General features: G+C 50.6%; 7 protein-coding genes across 7 annotated transcripts; 3 read left to right on the top strand and 4 right to left on the bottom strand.

Moving 5' to 3' along the window:
* Positions 1-403: 403 nt before the first annotated feature.
* NCS54_00459600 (MFS domain-containing protein) lies at positions 404-2,504 on the bottom strand (the record flags this gene model as incomplete). The annotated part of the gene is made up of 7 exons (XM_053150126.1): positions 404-798; positions 851-1,025; positions 1,199-1,287; positions 1,359-1,789; positions 1,838-1,986; positions 2,043-2,272; positions 2,321-2,504. 7 exons carry the CDS (start codon positions 2,502-2,504, stop codon positions 404-406), a joined length of 1,653 nt encoding a protein of 550 aa, XP_053006101.1.
* Positions 2,505-3,829: 1,325 nt separating this feature from the next.
* Positions 3,830-6,240, top strand: NCS54_00459500 (Zn(2)-C6 fungal-type domain-containing protein; the record flags this gene model as incomplete). The annotated part of the gene is made up of 6 exons (XM_053150125.1): positions 3,830-3,832; positions 4,080-4,110; positions 4,162-4,311; positions 4,360-4,940; positions 5,004-5,316; positions 5,363-6,240. 6 exons carry the CDS (start codon positions 3,830-3,832, stop codon positions 6,238-6,240), a joined length of 1,956 nt encoding a protein of 651 aa, XP_053006100.1.
* A 120-nt stretch (positions 6,241-6,360) lies between these two features.
* Positions 6,361-7,881, bottom strand: NCS54_00459400 (Pyr-redox-2 domain-containing protein; the record flags this gene model as incomplete). Its single annotated transcript, XM_053150124.1, has 7 exons — positions 7,801-7,881; positions 7,701-7,745; positions 7,604-7,651; positions 7,087-7,556; positions 6,621-7,038; positions 6,500-6,573; positions 6,361-6,442 (listed from the first exon to the last, which is right to left on the bottom strand). The coding sequence occupies exons 1-7, from the start codon at positions 7,852-7,854 to the stop codon at positions 6,361-6,363; spliced, it is 1,191 nt and encodes a 396-aa protein (XP_053006099.1). The 5' UTR covers positions 7,855-7,881.
* Positions 7,882-8,546: 665 nt separating this feature from the next.
* On the bottom strand, positions 8,547-9,577 carry NCS54_00459300 (Hypothetical protein; the record flags this gene model as incomplete). Its single annotated transcript, XM_053150123.1, has 4 exons — positions 8,547-8,716; positions 8,764-8,986; positions 9,035-9,496; positions 9,545-9,577. The coding sequence occupies 4 exons, from the start codon at positions 9,575-9,577 to the stop codon at positions 8,547-8,549; spliced, it is 888 nt and encodes a 295-aa protein (XP_053006098.1).
* A 717-nt stretch (positions 9,578-10,294) lies between these two features.
* On the top strand, positions 10,295-12,281 carry NCS54_00459200 (Zn(2)-C6 fungal-type domain-containing protein; the record flags this gene model as incomplete). The annotated part of the gene is made up of 6 exons (XM_053150122.1): positions 10,295-10,431; positions 10,524-10,744; positions 10,797-10,851; positions 10,899-11,118; positions 11,169-11,308; positions 11,357-12,281. 6 exons carry the CDS (start codon positions 10,295-10,297, stop codon positions 12,279-12,281), a joined length of 1,698 nt encoding a protein of 565 aa, XP_053006097.1.
* A 772-nt stretch (positions 12,282-13,053) lies between these two features.
* NCS54_00459100 (Methyltransf-33 domain-containing protein) lies at positions 13,054-14,025 on the bottom strand (the record flags this gene model as incomplete). The annotated part of the gene is made up of 1 exon (XM_053150121.1): positions 13,054-14,025. The coding sequence occupies one exon, from the start codon at positions 14,023-14,025 to the stop codon at positions 13,054-13,056; it is 972 nt and encodes a 323-aa protein (XP_053006096.1).
* A 2,339-nt stretch (positions 14,026-16,364) lies between these two features.
* Positions 16,365-18,344, top strand: NCS54_00459000 (GMC-OxRdtase-N domain-containing protein; the record flags this gene model as incomplete). Its single annotated transcript, XM_053150120.1, has 4 exons — positions 16,365-16,425; positions 16,473-16,816; positions 16,869-17,689; positions 17,735-18,344. 4 exons carry the CDS (start codon positions 16,365-16,367, stop codon positions 18,342-18,344), a joined length of 1,836 nt encoding a protein of 611 aa, XP_053006095.1.
* Between the last annotated feature and the right edge of the window lie 141 nt (positions 18,345-18,485).

Raw genomic sequence — 18,485 nt, 5'->3', positions numbered from 1 at the left:
CGGAAGGGGATATCTCAGGTTAGGATGGGGTTGAAACTGGTGAAGGTGGGGAAGGAACGCGAATGATGAGGTATCTGGTTGGCCATGGCAAACGAACTGAGATTAAGGCCCTTCTCCCCATAGCCCGTCTATCTATGCTACTTGAGAACAAACGATTTTGGTACTAGTCTTTTTTTTGTTTTTATCACGTTCAACTCAGTGCCGGTCTTCTTGGCAGTTTTCAAAGTGAAGTCGCACTCAAATTGTATAGGTAAGTGTCAGTGAAGCAATAATGGTGGGGGGTGGGTTTGCGAGCAGCAGAAACCATTCTGATTGAAATAATAAATACATGTTGATATTGATCCTGCTATGTACGAAGAGCATTTAAATGATCAAGATCGAGTCTGAAGAGTATATGGCCCATCTAGGAGCTTGACGCAGCCTCGGCACCAGCAGCGGTGTACTTGGGGTCAGACCAAACATCCTGCTGGATACGAACACGGATAGCCTCCTCCTCAGCAATGTGGTTGTCTCCAAAGAGCTCAGAGATCTGCTCAAGAGACTTGCCAGAAGTCTCTGGGACGAGGAAGAAAGAGAAGATGGCGGCAAGGGTGCAGAAAACTCCGAAGAACAGGTAAGTTCCCCAGCCGATCTTAATAACCATCTCGGGGACGACAACGCCAATGATGAAGTTCGCAAGCCAGATCATGGAGGTAGCTGCACCGACGCCCTTGGCTCGCTTGGAGCTGGGGAAGACTTCGGCGGGAAGAGTCCAGGCGAGAGGGCCGTAGGAGCAAGCGTAGCAGAGGACATATGTGTCTAAAGATGTTGTTAATGGACAGTTCAATCCCAGTCTTCTTAGTAAACTTACAGATCAGAGCAACTCCAAACCAGCCCATTCCCTGGTTACTATCCCACTTGTTGTTGAACTTGCCAACGACGCCAGCCATGATGAGGTGGGGAACAGCCATAGCGATACCACCGTAGATGGCCAGCTTCCGGCGGCCAACCTTGTCGAGGTAGAGGAAGGTGGGGATTCCGGCAACCTATAGGAAATATTTTGTTAGCTACTGAAAAGTGACTGACGGCGTCTTGTTGTTCTCTTCTCCAAGTTGAGATCCGGGGACACGCGATAGGTCATATGTCTCCCGACGTCTCACCAAGAAGATGCGCACAGACACTCAGAACCGTAAGAGGCGGACCATGGAACTCTACTCACCAATTGGCAGATGTTGACCATTCCTGAAAGGATCAGAGCCATGTTATCGTCCTGGCCAAGAGCCTTGAAAAAGGTCGGCGCATAGTACACTAAACCCGTCAGTTTACCCTCAACTCACAACTCGACCCCTAAGAGTCGTTTAAATGGCTTCAGAACTCACCGAAAGCATTAATTCCAGAAAACTGCTGAAAAAATGGAATTCCAAGAGCGATAACAGTACGCTTAAGGTACTTGGGGCGGAAGAGATCGATCCACTGGAGGATCTCAAGCTTGAGCTTGTTGTTAGTGGGATGGTCCTTGGCGATGACTTCCTCCTGGAAGCGGACTTCGCAGACGATGCCCTTCCACTCGGCTTGGACTCGGTCATCGGTGGCGGGGACACGGCGGAGCTTCGAAAGGGCAGAGAGACTGTCGTTGTTGCGGCCACGCATGGCGAGCCATCGGGGGCTGAATGGGAAGAAGTGGATTCCGAGACCGACACAAAGGGCAGGGACCATCTGGAGACCGAAGGGAAGTCGGAAAGCGAGCTCTCCGGACAGTTCCTTGGTGGCGTATGTGATCCAATATGCGATGATAGCGCCAATAACAATGCTGTTCATACTGTTAACTTACTCTCAATATTCGAGCTGAGAGGCTTACCTAATAGCTTCGAGAACAAGCAGAGATCCTCGCAAGTTAGGAGGCGCAATCTCGGAAATGTACAGAGGGGCTCCCATGGCAAGTTGACCAACACCGATACCTCCAATCGTTCGACCTGCGACGAGGGTTCCGTAATTGTGAGAGGCAGTCTATCAAGCGATTAGCCAAATTCTCTTCCGTCATTCTCATTCCACGGTTATCCTACCTGAATGATAGCTCCGACGACAAAGAAGCCAGTGGCCACCGTGAGAGACCACTTTCGAGAGATTCGATCCGCAAGATATGGGAGGAACAGACACCCTATGAAGGCACCCAGTTCCAACATTCCGGTCATAAATCCGACGTTGAAGCCATATCCAGGATGTCCAGGGGCAGTTTCGGGGAAGGACTTGTGGAACTGCTCCATTACCAGAATGATGCTGATGACACCCTGGTCTGGAACATGTTAGAATGTTATGCTAAAGTTTTAGGGAAGGAACGTACCGTATCCAAAGGAGAAACCTCCAAAGGAAGCCAGAGCTGCTGCTCCGAGGACGTAGGGTGAGCGGACGATACCGGCGAGGCCATTGTCATCGTAAGAGATGATTTCTCCCGCCTGGGCAGCGATATCAGTCTCTTCGATATGATCAGTAGCCCGCGAGTGGCCGAGGGACTCTTTGGTCTCCATGTCTAACGAGGAACAAGATGTGATTGTTGAAGTAGGATCGGTCTGAAGCAGTGGAGATGCAGGATGCAGATCATCAAAACTGACAGAGAAGTCGGAGCATTTAATACTTTTCGGCTTGAATATAGTCACTTCATGCTCCAAGAGTCGAGAACATGGGGAGCCTTGCATTGAGTGACGCCACCGCAGACGAGCACATGGAGAAGGGGCCTCTCCGCATCCCCATGGGGAGGACTTGACTAGCGTGCATGTCAAGGGCTGTTTACGCTTGAAGCCGTCCGATTGGATGTTGACGAGAATCCTAGTCAGTCTCCCCACATGCGCCAAAGCCTAACAACGGTGCTAATCATTTTTGGAAATATTTCGGCGAAAGGCGTCCAAACCGGGGCATGTTTCGCCGGCTCTCCAACACCGCTTTATGAGGCCAAAGCTGAGACAGCGCATCGCGAGTTGACAACACCACTTTGCAAGTGATTATCTGTGATTATGTCGTCTCAAACTTTCCAAGTCGCCGAGCTTTGAGCGAGGCAGGGATAGAGTCAATGTGAGGAGAGTGATAGTTCGCTGAGAAGGCCGGAGGAGGTTTCAAGAGCCCGGCGAAAGAGACCCAAGAAAAGCGCATCGTCCGGATGAACTGGGATTATCACCAACGACAAAGTTAGGAGACATTGACGTAATCTCAGGCAAGCCAATGCCTTTCTCTTGTATAGGCCATGTCAAACAACATGCGATATGGCTTTGAATGCGAACCATTGGGGACTTGACTATCTCCCTCCAACATGCCCGCAGCTCTCAGCTATTGCTACAGCTGTAGAAAGCTCTAGGGTACGAGCATTGATGAGGTCACCAGTGCGGGCGCGACAGTGTCTTGTTTTATTCCCGTTCCAAACTGTCGGGCACGGGGTTTGGGGAATCCGCCCTCCGTGAAACCATCTACAAGACACCAATAGAACGTTAGCAAATTACCAAGACATGCCAGATCACGAGGCCGTTAGCAAGCTGCAGTCTCTTCGAGAAACGGCATCGAAGGATAATCACAGCCAACGCCACAGCCAATGTTAAGCACCCTCCAAGAAGTCAGCCCTCCTCGGCGCAGTGGATACGCGAGTCAGCTCTCCAAGTGTTCCCCCTGGGGTAATATCAACCCCGGACTTGGCAGAAACACGCGGGCGACGTTTCCCTTTAGGGCCAGACAAGGAGAACTCCAAGCCAACCAGGACAAGAATCTCCTCCCCCGTCTGGGGATCCCGAATCCCTGGAGAAGGCTTGAATCTTGGTCGTGATAGCGTCGTGCGGGGAAGTTGAAAGAAAGGGTGTGGGGTGACAACATGGTTAGTGCTGCCCCAAAGTCCAGGGCTTTGCCACCCTTGCCCGCCCTCGGCCTGCTCACCGGCGTTTCCTTCAAAGACGAGACATCTTCCCCTTGTCAAGAACAATCTCGGCGAAATCCTTCCTCTTTTGCTCGAAATCGTGAGATCTGTCATGGCTCCGCAACCCCGCACACGAACTCTTCCCTGCGACAAGTGTAGAGGTGATGATGATTTCTCCCCTTGGTCCACAGAACAATGAGCTGATAAGACCGACGTCATTGTAGAGAAACATCTGAAATGTACGTTTCTGCAAGCTGTCGAGTCGAGAAGTCTGTGCTGACGCGCTGCAGGCGACGGCGAGACTCCGTGCGGAAATTGCAACAAGGCGTCTGTCAACTGCGTTCGCGTCAACAAAAAGTTTCGCGTCAAGAGGTTGATTACGACGCAGAATAGCTTCAAGTTTGACCCAAACCAGACTTGGATACGCACTGGAAACCAAGGTACACTCGTCTCTTATCTTGAGTTGGTTGATGGCTGACAATCGATAGAACAACAGGAACCATTCGCCATCATTGACGAGTCCGAGATCGCAACGAATCGATCCGCGCAGGAGCCTTCTTCGGCGACGGATGAACCTCAGGAAGGGTACCTGAACTTCGCCGCGTCCATCCTGCAGTCCTTTTCTCGAGATGATCAAGTCAGAACTGACGACTCTCTCCGGCATCAACCACTTGAACACAGACCGACTACGGCGACCCGATCGGAGAGCAACCTCGATACATCCAGCATCGGCGACGATACAGCCCTTAGAAAGCACCCAAGCCTGACTCCCTCCTCGACTTATGACGACACCTCTGTCCTTGCATACTCGGAGCCAGTGTCAACACGCACACCATTGTTTCCCACGGCATGGCAACATTCTCCCGACGCGGCTTCCCTAGGCCCATCCCCGTCGAATACAGAGTCTCCATACAGCGATAGACACCTTCACTACGGCGCATCATCTAGCTCAGTTTCTAGGCCTGGGGTGAGGAGGATAACAGAGCTCACCGGGGGCAACGATGTGCAACACACGAGCATTGAGGAGGCATGCCTGGTCCGTTGCTTCGTGAAGAAGCTAGGAAGGGCTGTGAGTCTCCCCAGCACCATACTCTACCCATGACTCAGAAACCTGTGCTAATACTCTTGACAGTTCGACACGAGCGACAGAGACCATCATTATTGTTCTGTTCTCCCCATTCGTGCTATGCACAGCCCTCTTCTTCTGAACGCCATCTGCACAGCAGCTGCCAGATACCTCACCCGAATATGGTCTCTCAAAGACCCCCATGCAGTCATCGAATACGATGGAGTTCCTCTCCCTAATCTCACCATGGAATCAGCAATCCACTACCACAACAAATGCATCTCGCACCTTATGGATGTCTCTGCAGACCCCACCAACACATGCAGTGATGACGCACTTACTGCAATTACCATACTCAGATATCATGAACAAGTCGATAGTAGGTCTCTAATATCCTCCCTTTGCATCCTTTCTAACAACTCCAGCCCACTTCACCGGCACCGACAACGAAACTTTCTCCATCGCCGTCCAAGCCGTCTTTCAAGCAGCCCAGGACGAAGCCCACGGACTCCTAACCATTATTCTTCAACCCCCACGCGGTTCTGATGTTTACGCCACATCCCTTTCTTCTCTACGATACTCAGCCTGTCTCATCGCCCTCCGACAAGAAATCTGGGGCGTCCTGATTTATCGTCGACCCTTCAGACTCCCAATCTTTGCCGTCACGGACTATGCCAACTTTGACGACACCATGGCTGCTGACGACTATGACTGGACAAATCGCATCATTATATGGTGTGCCCATGTGCTCAAGTATTGCTTCCCTGGGGACACAGATGTAGAGACCAGAGAGGATACGAGGTCTCGCGCTCAGCAGTGGGAAGCCTTGAAGACTTTTCAACGCAACTGGGATGAACATACGCCACCGCACTTTGCACCTCTCTACTACAAAGAACGAAACCCAGCAGAAGGTCGATACTTCCCAACAATATGGCTGGCCAGCCAATGTCAAGTCATGGCCCAGCAACACGTAGAACTAGCCCGCATAGTCCTCGCAGTCCATGACTCCAAGCTCCAACTCGGCATTGGCGGCAGGGCAGCACATAAAGCACTCGAAAAGCTACTGCTAGATTCCACCCGAAAGATATGTGGTCTAGCAATGTCCAATCAGCAATATCAGGAGGCCATGGTGACCAGTGCGGTGGGGATATCAATGTGCGGTGAATATTTCCGGGACCCTAGGGAACAGGCTGCGATTGTTGAACTCATGTCTATTTTGGAACGGAAACATGCCTGGCCGACGAACACTGTACTTAGCTCACTTCAGGAGGCATGGGAGTCATATAGCAATCATTATGCGTGACTGCTTCGCAGTTACTGAAAAACCTGAACCTTTGTTCATCCAGTCTTTTGGAAGTCTAGGTCTATGAAAGTGATTACGCTTTTCCAACAACCTCCAACCCCCAGTTCCAAGATCCTCCTATCACAGATGATATTCACTGGGCTGCTTGACCTTGATGCCTCGTCTCTCCCACACACTCGTAATGCTCATATCCTCAGCACCACTAGAAACAGTCCGTTAGTACATTGGCATGCCAAAATCTGTTCCATAGAGGACTTACTCATCCTTCATATTGATTGATGGCTCCGTCTGGCCATTCGCCACATCCGGGTTTCGGAAAATCATGTTCTTCGTCTACGCAACAGTCAGCTCTGCAGTCAGCTTTGCAGCATTGTTCTTACCAATCCAAGAGTGAGGTGGATGGCGGGAGGCGCAACCGTAATCTTCTCGATAGGCTCCTTTCCTTGGATCATAGCCGCGATGTTCTCAGCAACAACGCGGGCCTGCGCCATGCCAGGTCGAGCAGCCTTGTGGGCCTTGGTATCGGCGATATCACCACAGGCATAGAGGTTAGAGTAGTTGGGATCGTTGAATTGCAACGTCGGTCGGATGTTGATGAATCCATTCGCCTTGTTGAGAATCTGGTGATCTGGTGAGGGTTCCAGTGTCTCGAGGAATTGGTTGTTGGGAATTTGTCCAGTTGCGGGGATGATGAGATCTGCTGGGATCTTGCGGCCGTCCTTCAACTCCACCTCGAGATTCTCGCCTTCAATTGGGAAGCCTCCGGGAGGGACCACAGCACGTGAGCCGGTCACCAAGCTATTTTTCGTCAGTTCTGAACAGAGGTCAAGTGTGAGTGCCACTTACTTGACTCCAAGCTCCTCGAACCTGGTCCTGATAGTCGCATCCATCTTCTCATGGTACAGCGGCATCAGACGATCCCGTGAGTGGACCAACGTCACATTCTTTTCCGGATATACTTGCTTCAGGTCGCTAGCCATCTGCACACCAACGGCTCCACCACCGACAATGACGATTCTGTTGGCGTTCTTGACGCGCTGCTGATACGCCTTGAAGTAGTCGATAGACAACTGCTTCTCATCATCCTGCATCGTACCCGGTGCAGGCAACCTCGTCCCAGTAGCAACAACAGCATAATCGAAGGGCAGCTCAGTGGACCCCTGCCAAGGCCGATCAAGCACCACATGGTCCTTGTACAGCTCCAGGACTCGCGCTCTCACGACAGCATGCTGAGAGGAGTTTGGAAGTGAAGCAAAGGACCCAGAGTAGGGGATAAAGGCTTTGTGCTCGTGACTGGGCACGATTGCGAAGCGCGGCTGCGGCGGTGTTAGAGTCGGTGTGGAAACGTACCATTATGACTTACAAAAGCAAAGAGGTGATGGAAATGGCTGTGCGGCTCCACCAAGAGGACCTGAGAGGTGTCAGCTGTTTGTTTGAATATGGCTCAGCGGGTGAATTACTCTGTGTGTGATGGGTAGAAGAGTTGCTAGTTCTTTGACGGCGGCCTGAAATTGTTAGCACCTAGTTCAGTAAGTCCTTTTCTTGTTGTGCAAGTCTCACCAAGCCAACATATGAGCCGCCAATAACGACAACATTCTTAAGAGGACCAGTCATTTCGTAGGGTATAAAGATGCGTTTCGAGGTATGACGAGTCAGATATCCAAGGAGAAGTGCAAAGCCGGGGCGCACGATATTTATAACGACGCACAAGTCATGTACCTACATCGGATGCTCCGAGCGGCAGTCGTCGTGGCGGCTTGCGTTATCAATCTAATCTCCACCCGGATATACGGATCTATAGCCGGATATTCGGAAAGCCGATGGCAGACCGAGGTCGGCTTTTGGCGCGGCTTTTGTAGGCCGGAGAATTCACATTATATCGAGACTGTGAATAGTATATCATGAGGTTGTTTTTCAACTGTGTGAGGTTCTATCAAGGTGAAGAAGGATAAACGATCGAGACAATGAGGCTCTTGGTGACGAGGAATTAGAAAGTTTGCCTGAATCGTGTTTGGTGTGGATAAACCTTCACCCATTGCAATGACAACCACGACTCAAGTATCATAGACAGTCAAATGGAGAAAAGACTATAGTCAATGAACTCAACTACTATATGGCAACTATGTTCTGATATATTGATAAGATAACTCAGAAGATTGTGATCCAACATAGCAATCCTCAAGGTCTAGGGTAAGCCTCGGCTCAACACGGACACGGCGCGCATAATTCCGCCCGAACCGACACGAATAACCCGAAATGGACCGGGCGCGGAAACCATCCCCACCTCCGTTCCGAACCGGAGCTCGTCACAGCCCCTTAACTCCGACCTTGAGCAACCACGGATCGGCGTCAATTTGAGACCGGAGCTCACCGGAAGCGAGGTCGTTGACGTCCCAGGTCGACCAGACGAAGCGACCGTGGAGGAATTGGGCTTCGGGGGATGCGGCCCAAACTGCGAAGCCACCGGGGATGTTTGCTGCAGAGAGTCAGTAGGTGAAATGAGGGTCGAGGTTCATAACGTACAGTCTGTCCAGGGGAGGGTTTCTTCAGTGTATCCCGACTTTTGCGCAGCCTCTGTAAATACAATAGACGGATGGAATGAAATAACTCGCAACTTTTCCTCGGGAGTGTCTCGTGCAATTTGTTGAAGGGCACAAGTAAAGGAATTCTTGGTCAACTGGTATCCAGGCATTTGAGGCGCGCTGTCCCAACGATGAATATCCTGCGTCGATACAAAAATAAGGAACTCAAGTCAAGTTAGCAAATGTCTTGCCCAGAAAAGCTTGGACCCTACTTTTTGGCTAGAATGCTGGGGCTGCTTATAGAATCGCTCCACAATGTAAAGGGGAATATGGATATTGTTCTCGAAATCCTCCCAAAGTCTATCGGCTCCTTGTTCAAGAATTGGCTGCATAGCTGGGGCTCCAACAGCGTTCAGAACAAGAACATCAATGGCAACCTTTTCCTTCTCAAGGGTATCCCATAACTGCTGGGCCTGGTCTCTAACGTGTACATCACACACGCGTCCAGTCACAGCAGTATTTGGATGAGCCTCGTTGAGCTTGGACATAGCATCATTGAGAACATCAGCACGACGGCCAAGAATTATGACACTGGAGGCCCCAGCGACACAATAGTTGCGTGCAATGGCATGGCCAATGCCCGTAGAGCCGCCACAGACGAGCACGGTCCTTCCGGCTTGGGACAGCTCAGGATGTTGAGGTGAGATGGTCTCGTATGGCTTGTCATGGACACGCTAGGATGTTCAGTAGTGGTTCAGGAGCCTCTGATAGGCTGGACATACAACAGAGACACCGTTGATGGTTGTGGTCGACATGTTGGTGGTTTTGAGTCGTTGAAATTCGGTAGTTGCACAATTGGTTCTTGAGAAACTTGAAGATAGAAGCTGATGATGTATTCAAAGAATCCAAGGCCATTCCTTCAGTATATATACTCTTTCCATGTCATCTTGCTCCTTGTCGACTCTTGATAACTTGGACTTAGCCAGCTCCTTCGTCTCAAGAACAAGGTTGCACTGGGCGTATATTCGTCCCAGACTGGTATAGTCTGCGATGATCCTTTGTTTCGCTACGGATATAGTAATCGATTAGCGCTGATTTTGCGGGGGCGGGAATGGATATCGCAAGGATATTAGTCAAACGGGGCTATTACAAGACGAGTGGAAACCAGTTCTACTGCTACACCATGGTTCAATGCCCAATAAAACATGCCTATAGTGGCAGAGGTCATGAACAAAGACTCAAGACAAAGGGTTATCCCAATAGCCCAGATGGATTGAGGGTATATCTTGCTTGTTCGGTCTGCGTTCGACTGGAATGTTTTAAAAGCAAATCACTATACACCGAAGTCACTTCCACTCACCAACACACACAAACCAGGCCAAAGCTACTTGCAAGGGTGCCACGGCAAGTTCCACCATATCTGGATCCTTATACCCATCACACCAAGACCGGCGAATCTCGCCTTGTGGCGTGTCCTTGTCCTTCAAACCTCCCATCCATGCATACCGAAAATCATCAGCTGTGGATTAAAAATGCCGACCCAAATCGACCACGACCAACAGCCCGCTGCTGCCCAGTCAAGGAGCCGGAAGCAGCATACCCGTAGCCGTACAGGATGTCTTACCTGCAGGAAGCGCCACAGGCGATGCGACGAGCGTCGGCCCGTCTGGTCAGTTCCCCATCTTTCCTCTTCGGGACGAATAGACGCCATCACGCACACCTTTTCTGTCCGACCCAACAACCTGGCTGACGAATCTCCAGCGAGAACTGTGACACTGCAGATAGGCAGTGCGAGTATCCCCTGCCCAACCTTCCTCTTCGGGAGCGTAGAAAGACGAACCTGCCCGGGGAGCAGGAGCCTTGGGCTCCGGCAGCCGGGTTGGCGGTGGTACCCTTGCCCCGCCCGTCCCGGCCTGTTGGGCCGTGTTTATCCCAACAGCCGATCTATATGCCGTTCAGGTCGAATGAGCTCTTTAGTTACTGTGAGTGCTGTTCATCCAATGAAGTGCCGATCGCCTCTCTGACCAACGGCAGTCTATCAACTCGAGGACCCTGTCGACATCACCCCTCGAGATAAACGCCAAGGCTTGTGAGGCAATTTTCTCCCACTGACTCGTTTGAGTACTGATCGACCAGACTGAAATCTGTTATGCAAAGCCCTGATGCACTCCGCAACACAATGCTCATTGCTGGCCTCCACTACGGGTGGAAGGCTGGTCGCCTGCAGATATTCGAGTCCACCCTGCTGTTCCACAAGATCGAGACTATGCGATTGGTCAATTGGCTTCTTGTGCAATCAGAACCGACAGCGTACTATTTGTGTATTAGACACATTGCTACTTTGTGTTTGACCGAGGTGAGTTGATTTGCGTTGCCTTATGATGAGCAAGGTATTGACAATGATAGTGCGCCTTTGGCAACGTTTTGGTAGCAGAAACTCATCTCAACGGCCTCATGAGATACATGGACTTTCACAAGCCCCCAGACTCACCATATGCAGATGATGAAAGCGTGGAAGAGGAACTAGCAAACCGATACGTGATTCTGTAAGTACTATCTTGTGGTTGGATACATCACCTCTAACCAGGGCACAGCACATACAACTTCATTTACGGATTCAAGAGCCGCCTCCGAGATATTCTACACGAGGATGATCGCGTGCCTCCAGACACGAAGCCCGATCCTAAGAGACCTGACCCCGAGACTGTCCAGGAACTCATGCATTCGTGGCACAAGGACGAGTTCCGAGGTCTGGATATTAGGCTCAAGGCCATGAAGATGGTTCCATATTTCTTTAACCAGCTACCACCAGATACCAAGCTTTGGGATATCGATGGTACGCCAATGTTGGAATGCTTGACAAGAATTACTGAAACGTCGGGTTTCAAACGTAATTCGGCTCGGGAAGCTATTCAGCAGAATATGTGGCTTGAAGGTGCTGTCACCAGGCTTTTGCTAGCCTTGGTCGGATGCCACATTGAGTCACTATCTGGGAATGCAACTGGAGGTTGGAACAAAAAGAAAGGGCCACCACTGGTCACCTCATGGTCAGGCATGTGTTCTGCCTCTGGCCTTTACCTCCATGCCGTTCTCGGCGTCTGGAACGCAGGTGAACTCATCGAATCGCGAATGCATCGACGAGTTCTCTATCTCGTTAAGCAAGATTTGGAACGCTACCGACCACAGAAGAGGGATCGCAGGGCTTCAGATCTCTGGCTATGGAAGGCTTACGTGTGTGCATTCAGTCTGGCAAGACACTTGCAACTCGACGACAACCAAGATCTCTTGATCCCGCTGCAAAGAATTTTTGCTGAGTTAATTGCGGAGTGGAGTTACATGACAGAGGTCACGGATTGGACAGAGGCAAGGAATGCGTTATCCAGGATTGTATGGCCCGAGTCCTTTTACTTGGAGGATATGTGTCGGTCGCTTTGGTATGGGAGTGTTTCCTCCGGGAGTGTTTTCTCAGGGAGTGTTTTCTCAGAGAGTGCTTCCCCAGTGAGTGTTTCCCCAGTTTGAGACGATAGCATCGTGGGCGTTGTTGAGGCTTTGTTTCAAAGGAGCCATAGTGCAGGGAAGACAGGTCTTTGTTTACGGCTAAACAAAATGTTCACTCATTATCTATGTTCACTTGACTGAGCACTCGTCCGGACACTTCTTCAGAATGAGAAAAGTGTTCCAAGAATACGAAACAAACTTAGAACACACCAGTCTCCGTGATGGAACCCATGTAGCTATTTGGGATGGCAGACTGTTGCCGTCCTCCAGCCTCAGCCAAGTTCCCAAGTCTTTCGTCCTCCGAGCCCCATCCGACTTTACGTTGGAAGGAGAGACATTTCTCTCCTTCTCCTGAATATTTCGTTAGTAAATCTATCTAATTGTTAGTCAAGGCACCATCTTAAGATTCGGATTTATTCAGTTAGTCATTTCAGGTCATCACGTTGCAATTTTCAGAGGTCATTTATTGAACAAGACATTTTTTAAAGGGTCTAATAACCCATATTTATTTATCTACCTAACTACCTATCCCTTGCTTTAGCAGGGAGATCCTACAGGTCCGGGCCCGGACACCTGTGTTGTTGTGCGCAAAAGTCTACAGGCTGTGCCTGGACATCAATATCCTATCCCAACCGGTTTTTTTTTTTTTCCCCCGTTTTTGCGTTTTCCTCCATTTTTTTTTTACTTTTTTTCTTTTTTTTGTTGTCACGGCCGGCCTTTGTCTAGCTCATGACGGGGTGGGTGATTGGAAACCGTCGTCTCCAGGGGGGGGGGTTGACTCAGTCTAAAGAACTTACTGAGGGCCAATAATATACTGGCACATACCAGAGTTCTTGGCCTTGCCAAGAGTCTTGACAGTGAGGCCCTCCTTCTTGGTAATCTCGTGGATCTCAGCCTCGCCACGCTTCCAAGACGGGAACATCTTGTAAGACGTACCGGCGGAGATCTTGTAGTTTCCGAACTTCTCGCAGACCATGTCCTTCAGGGCGGTGACCTTGAAGAAATGCATGGACTTGTCCATGTTGGACTCGTAGGCCCAAGAGGACTTCGCATCAGCCACGATCCCAGCATGTTCCTGGATGCCCTCCAAATAGCGGACGAAAAATGCATCGTACTCCTTCGTCTGGTACGACGACTGGGAACTGTGGCTCTCAGTAGCAGAAGGAGCGTCCTGCCCAACAATCAGTCGGTCAGAACCCGCCAAATGGCGACGGAATTCAGCGCAGCGATCCACGCACATTTCGTCTGGCGCATTGTAGAAGATGCTTCCAAGGGACAGGAAAAGTCGCCCCTGGGGAATCTGATGGAAAAAGCGGTCGCCCTGCTGGAACGAGCCCCAGAGGCCGACACACTTGATGGTAGGAAAAGCCTTCTTGACATTGTCAATGTGGCGGATGAGAGAGCTCTCCGACAAATCGAGAGGCACATAAGTGCACTCCTTGTTCTGTGAGATGAACTCACGGACGTACGGCTCGAATTTGAAGGAGTCTGCAGCTCCCAGATCAATGATGCAAGTCCCGGAGGGAAGCTGATCAACGACCTGCTTAGCAGTCGATTGGATGATGCTAAGCTCATCCGAGGTCTGGTAAGAGCGGTTAGCAATAGCACACCACTTCTCCATACCCTTGATGTAAGCGAGTTCCTTCGGGAACCACTCCGTACCGGCAATGGCGGCAGGAAGGTGACTGGCAAAAGCCGTATCAACGTTGCTGCCACCAATGTCGAGGACCTGGCGGTCAGCGGGATTCCAAATAGGAGAAGACATGTTGTCGTTGGCGTCGGAAGAAAGCGTGGTGTGTGTGATGAAAGTCGTGGTTGCGGTTGTGGTGTTGCTTGCTTCGTAGCCGAGAGGGTGAGGGTGAGTATGCGGGTGATGAGAAAAAGAAAAGTCGGTCTTTAGAACGGGTTTATGAGTTTATATAGTTGTTGGAAATCATTCACTCTGATGTCGACGAAACGATGATGTTCCTGAGAACATTGGAGGTTTGAAGAGTTCCATGTAGTTGCGGGTGTTTTCGCAGGTGCTCAGCAAGTGTCCTGTAATGTGAGAGTATCTGTGATCAAGCATTCACATATTTAAATTCAGAGTAAAGAGTACCGTTGTGTTTAGTGCTTGATTGGACAATGAACATTGGTTGGAATAGTCTCTGTCAGGGTTGAGTAGAACGAACTGGGAGGAACATCCAATGGCCAGAGAACGGGTCCGAGCACAACTCCCGGACACCTATCGAAGATCTGAACTAGACGACTGAATACTGTCGGAACGCTTAGGAATTTGTCAATGTGTTTCGTAGAATTCGCAAATGAGTGAGCTGGCATCGAACACGTGAGCCATGGGGGCCAGGACATGCTGGTATCATTACCTGAACACGTCCATGCACACTGACCAATCCAAGTTTGAACTGGAACTTTGCGGAACGTTCATATTCTGGTCCGGATACGGACCAATCTGTTATCGCATACGAATAAAGTGTGTGAGGTGTTATCTGGTATCAAGTCCGATGTCAATATTGTGTTATCAGCGACCTTGTTTCCTACGATATTTGACACCCTGTGTCCTCACAAAGAGACACCTTTGATTAAGGATCAACAACAATTTTCTTATAGGAAATTGATATGAACATTCTATGGAGATATGAGCCCTCCTTTTATTATTATTATTGTTATTGTCTGAAATGAGTAGTTCACAAGAGATGGGCTTTCCTATGAGCTGCGCAGAACACTCAGCGTCCCGATTTAGGGGCCACGATATTTGCCAACAAGAAGAAGTGCCTTGGGGAGCATGTCGGAGGAACAAGTCATCTCGGCGACTGAGAGTGTTGTAGAAAAAAAAAAAAGCTCCCGTTCTCATTCCCCATTTTGAGGCACCTCGATGCGGCTGCGGTACTCGCAAAATGGTTGCCGCTTCTGGTACGACGTAGAACAATATAAGCTGACAGGCCCTGGCTGTGTCCAATGACATGGAGCCCGGAAGAAGAGTGGTGCAAGGCTTTCTTGGCGATAAAAAACTTGACTTGTGGCACCGATTGAAAGACTTGTCACATTATGACCCCCCTTGGACAAAGTCTTTGTCCCCCATTCATTGGGAAGCTCAGACCCGCACGAGGACAGTTCGTGGGCCTCGATCAGGAACCCTGAGGTGGCCTCGAACCCTGAAAAGTTGATGCCCAGGGGACTTTTGAGCGAAGCCGACTGAGTTGACCAACCGTATTGTGCAGTTTGTCTCAGATCCTGCAGATTCCGCCCCAACCCCTCATATTGTGCCCGAATCTGCCATATCAGGTAATCTTCACGATCGCCAATGGTTCCTGTATAGCTCGGGGACTACTGATAGTGTTCTTGGGGCGATCTTCTACGGCAGACAATAGGGACCAAATTGCAGAACGCGACAAATGCTAGTTACGTTACAGCACCGCACTGCGAGAACTGAGGATTCGGGAAATCATTGCGGGGACAACTCGACTGTCTCACCTGGGCGCAAAGTGCCTTGTCTTGATTCGTCAGAAGTGCGTCGTGGTGGAAGATCGTATGTGCCTCAATTTGCGACAGGCTGAGTCACTTGCTGACTTGGAGGGGTAGGTAACTACATCTGCTGGCCTGGATGAGTAGCCAGAGGGCTTCTATTGAATGACGACGCAAGTTGGTTGTCTCCGCTAAAACTGGGATTTACCGTGATTCTTGAGAGAGCTGGAGGACCAACAGTCCACAGGGTCCCAAACTGAAATAAGATATCCAGGGTCTACTTATCGACATGCCAGTGGAGCTGCTGCGGTCCGTATGCACGCTTTGCCTGCGGGCTCCTCCAAACAGGCCGAGGCTATTCGTTATCACATGGGCTGTGTACAAAGGCGAGGGCGAGCCGGGACGATGATACTCATGCCCCGTGTGTGGGACGTGACTGAGGGAATTTGTGACCCCAGATGAAAGATCTGAGTGTACGTGATACGGAAGGAGCATCCGGCATGAGAAGCGGGGGCAAAAAACATGCAGGAAGCTGTGACTAACATGCAGGGCAGCGGCGGATGTATTTAAGAGAGAAAAGAGACCCTGACCAAGCTCCGACAGAGAAGAGGATATCGCCCTTGAGCACCTCCAACAGCAACCATGGGTTTGTATACGAAGCTCGCCGACGATATCGATGAAGTCGACGTCATCATCGCCGGAGGTGAGATACTACTCTGCCCATATTATTGAGATACTAATCTCTGAAAGGTGGCACCGCTGCCTGCGTCGTGGCTGGACGTCTAGCAGAAGCCGACCCAAATCTCTCTGTCCTCGTCATCGAAGGAGGTCCAGACAACCGTGGCATCCAGAACATCGAGAATCCAGTCTTCTATCCTGATCATTTGCTACCCACTAGCAAGGCGACCATCTTTTACAAAGCCAACAAGGCAGAACAACTAGCTGGTCGAGAATGCATTGTTCCCTCGGGCGGCGTGCTCGGAGGAGGCTCGTCGATCAATTTCCTCATGTACACTCGTGCTCAGCGGTCCGACTTTGACTCGTGGAACACACCTGGATGGTCTGGAGATGAGATGCTCCCGTTCTTGAAGAAGGTAATTATTGACTCAAGATGTTCACAGTAATTCTGCTACTGACACCCCCAAGTTCGAGACATACCACGGCAAAGGCAACCCAGAGCTTCACGGGTTCAACGGCCCAATCCATGTCAGCGACGGCCCTTTTCGCAATACCAAAGTCGAAGACGACGTCCTCAAGGCTGCAGCAGCCGTCGGATGGCCCGAGATCAAGGACCTACAGGATCTCGACAGCAACAACGGTTTCGAGCGCTGGCTTCGTTACATTTCACCCGACGGGAAGAGACAAGACACTGCACGGAAGTATCTACACGACAAGCTCGAAGGGGACAAGTACCCAAACCTTCACATCCTTGTCGAGTCCAAGGTTATCCGCGTGCTTCTTGATGACGACAAACGGGCTGTTGGTGTTGAATATACCCCCAATCCTGCGTTCCAACTCCAACTTCCTGCCAGCCAACATCCAAAGCGCACCGTCAAGGCTCGTAAGCTCGTGGTTGTTTCCTGTGGTGCCTGTGGCACGCCATCCGTCCTCGAAAGATCGGGTGTTGGTTCCCCCAAGATCCTCAAGAGAGCGGGTGTCCCTGTTCTTGTCGATCTCCCTGGTGTGGGCCACGAATATGAGGATCACAACATCATTCTCTACCCATACAGGACAGGACTTGAGCCCCACGAGACTGCTGACTGGATCTTCAGAGACTCGGAACACCGCCAAGCACTGGTTGACTCGAAGCATCCACAAATTGGCTGGAACACTGTCGAACTCTCATCCAAGCTTCGACCTACTGAAGCCCAGGTTGATGAGCTTGGTCCCGAGTTCCGAGCTGCGTGGGATAAAGACTTCAAGGATATTCCGAACCGTCCATTGATGCTCACAGCTGTCATTTCCGCGTACGTCAATTGAACCATGAACAGAGCTCGGCTCACAAGTGGCAGTTTCTATGGCGACCTTGCAACTGTCCCAATGGGACAATACATGACCATCGCCAACTACACCGCGTACCCCTACTCTCGAGGGCACCTTCACATCACCGGACCTGACATCACTGATCCACTTGACTTTAACGTGGGATTCCTCACAGACAAGGGCGACATTGATCTCAAGAAGCAATTGTGGGCTTACAAAAGATCCCGTGAGATCATGCGACGAACGGAACTGTATCGTGGTGAGATTCCCGCCGGCCATCCAAACTTCCCCCCTGGCTCCAAGGCGGCTTGTGTCGATCTCAGCGGGAGATTGGAAAATGTCAAGGATGTAGAGTACTCTGCAGAAGATGACAAGGCCATCGAGCAGTTCATCCGCGAGCGAGTTGAAACAACATGGCACTCGATCGGCACAGCCAAGATGGCCCCTCGTGAGAAATTTGGTGTCGTGGACAAAGACCTGAACGTCTGGGGAACAAAGGGTCTCAAGCTTGCTGATTTGAGCATTCCGCCGATGAATGTCGGGGCGAACACGAACAACACGGCCATTGTGATTGGCGAGAAGGCTGCGGATATCATCATCAAGGAGCTAGGGCTTGACAGCAAGGGAGCAAAATTGTAGGCTAGCAGCCGAGAGATTTCTTACGCAAACGGTCTATTGTTGGCATGACATATGTTAGTTGAGATTTCTCCCTGAGCGCTTTGTCTCCCGCTTTGATTGGAGCCATTGTTCTTCACACTGTCCAACCCGGCTGAATTGCAG

This window comes from Fusarium falciforme, chromosome 3 (assembly GCF_026873545.1).
Source record: "Fusarium falciforme chromosome 3, complete sequence".
In the NCBI taxonomy this organism is placed as follows: domain Eukaryota; kingdom Fungi; phylum Ascomycota; class Sordariomycetes; order Hypocreales; family Nectriaceae; genus Fusarium; species Fusarium falciforme.
This window is presented reverse-complemented; position numbering and strand designations above follow the sequence as displayed.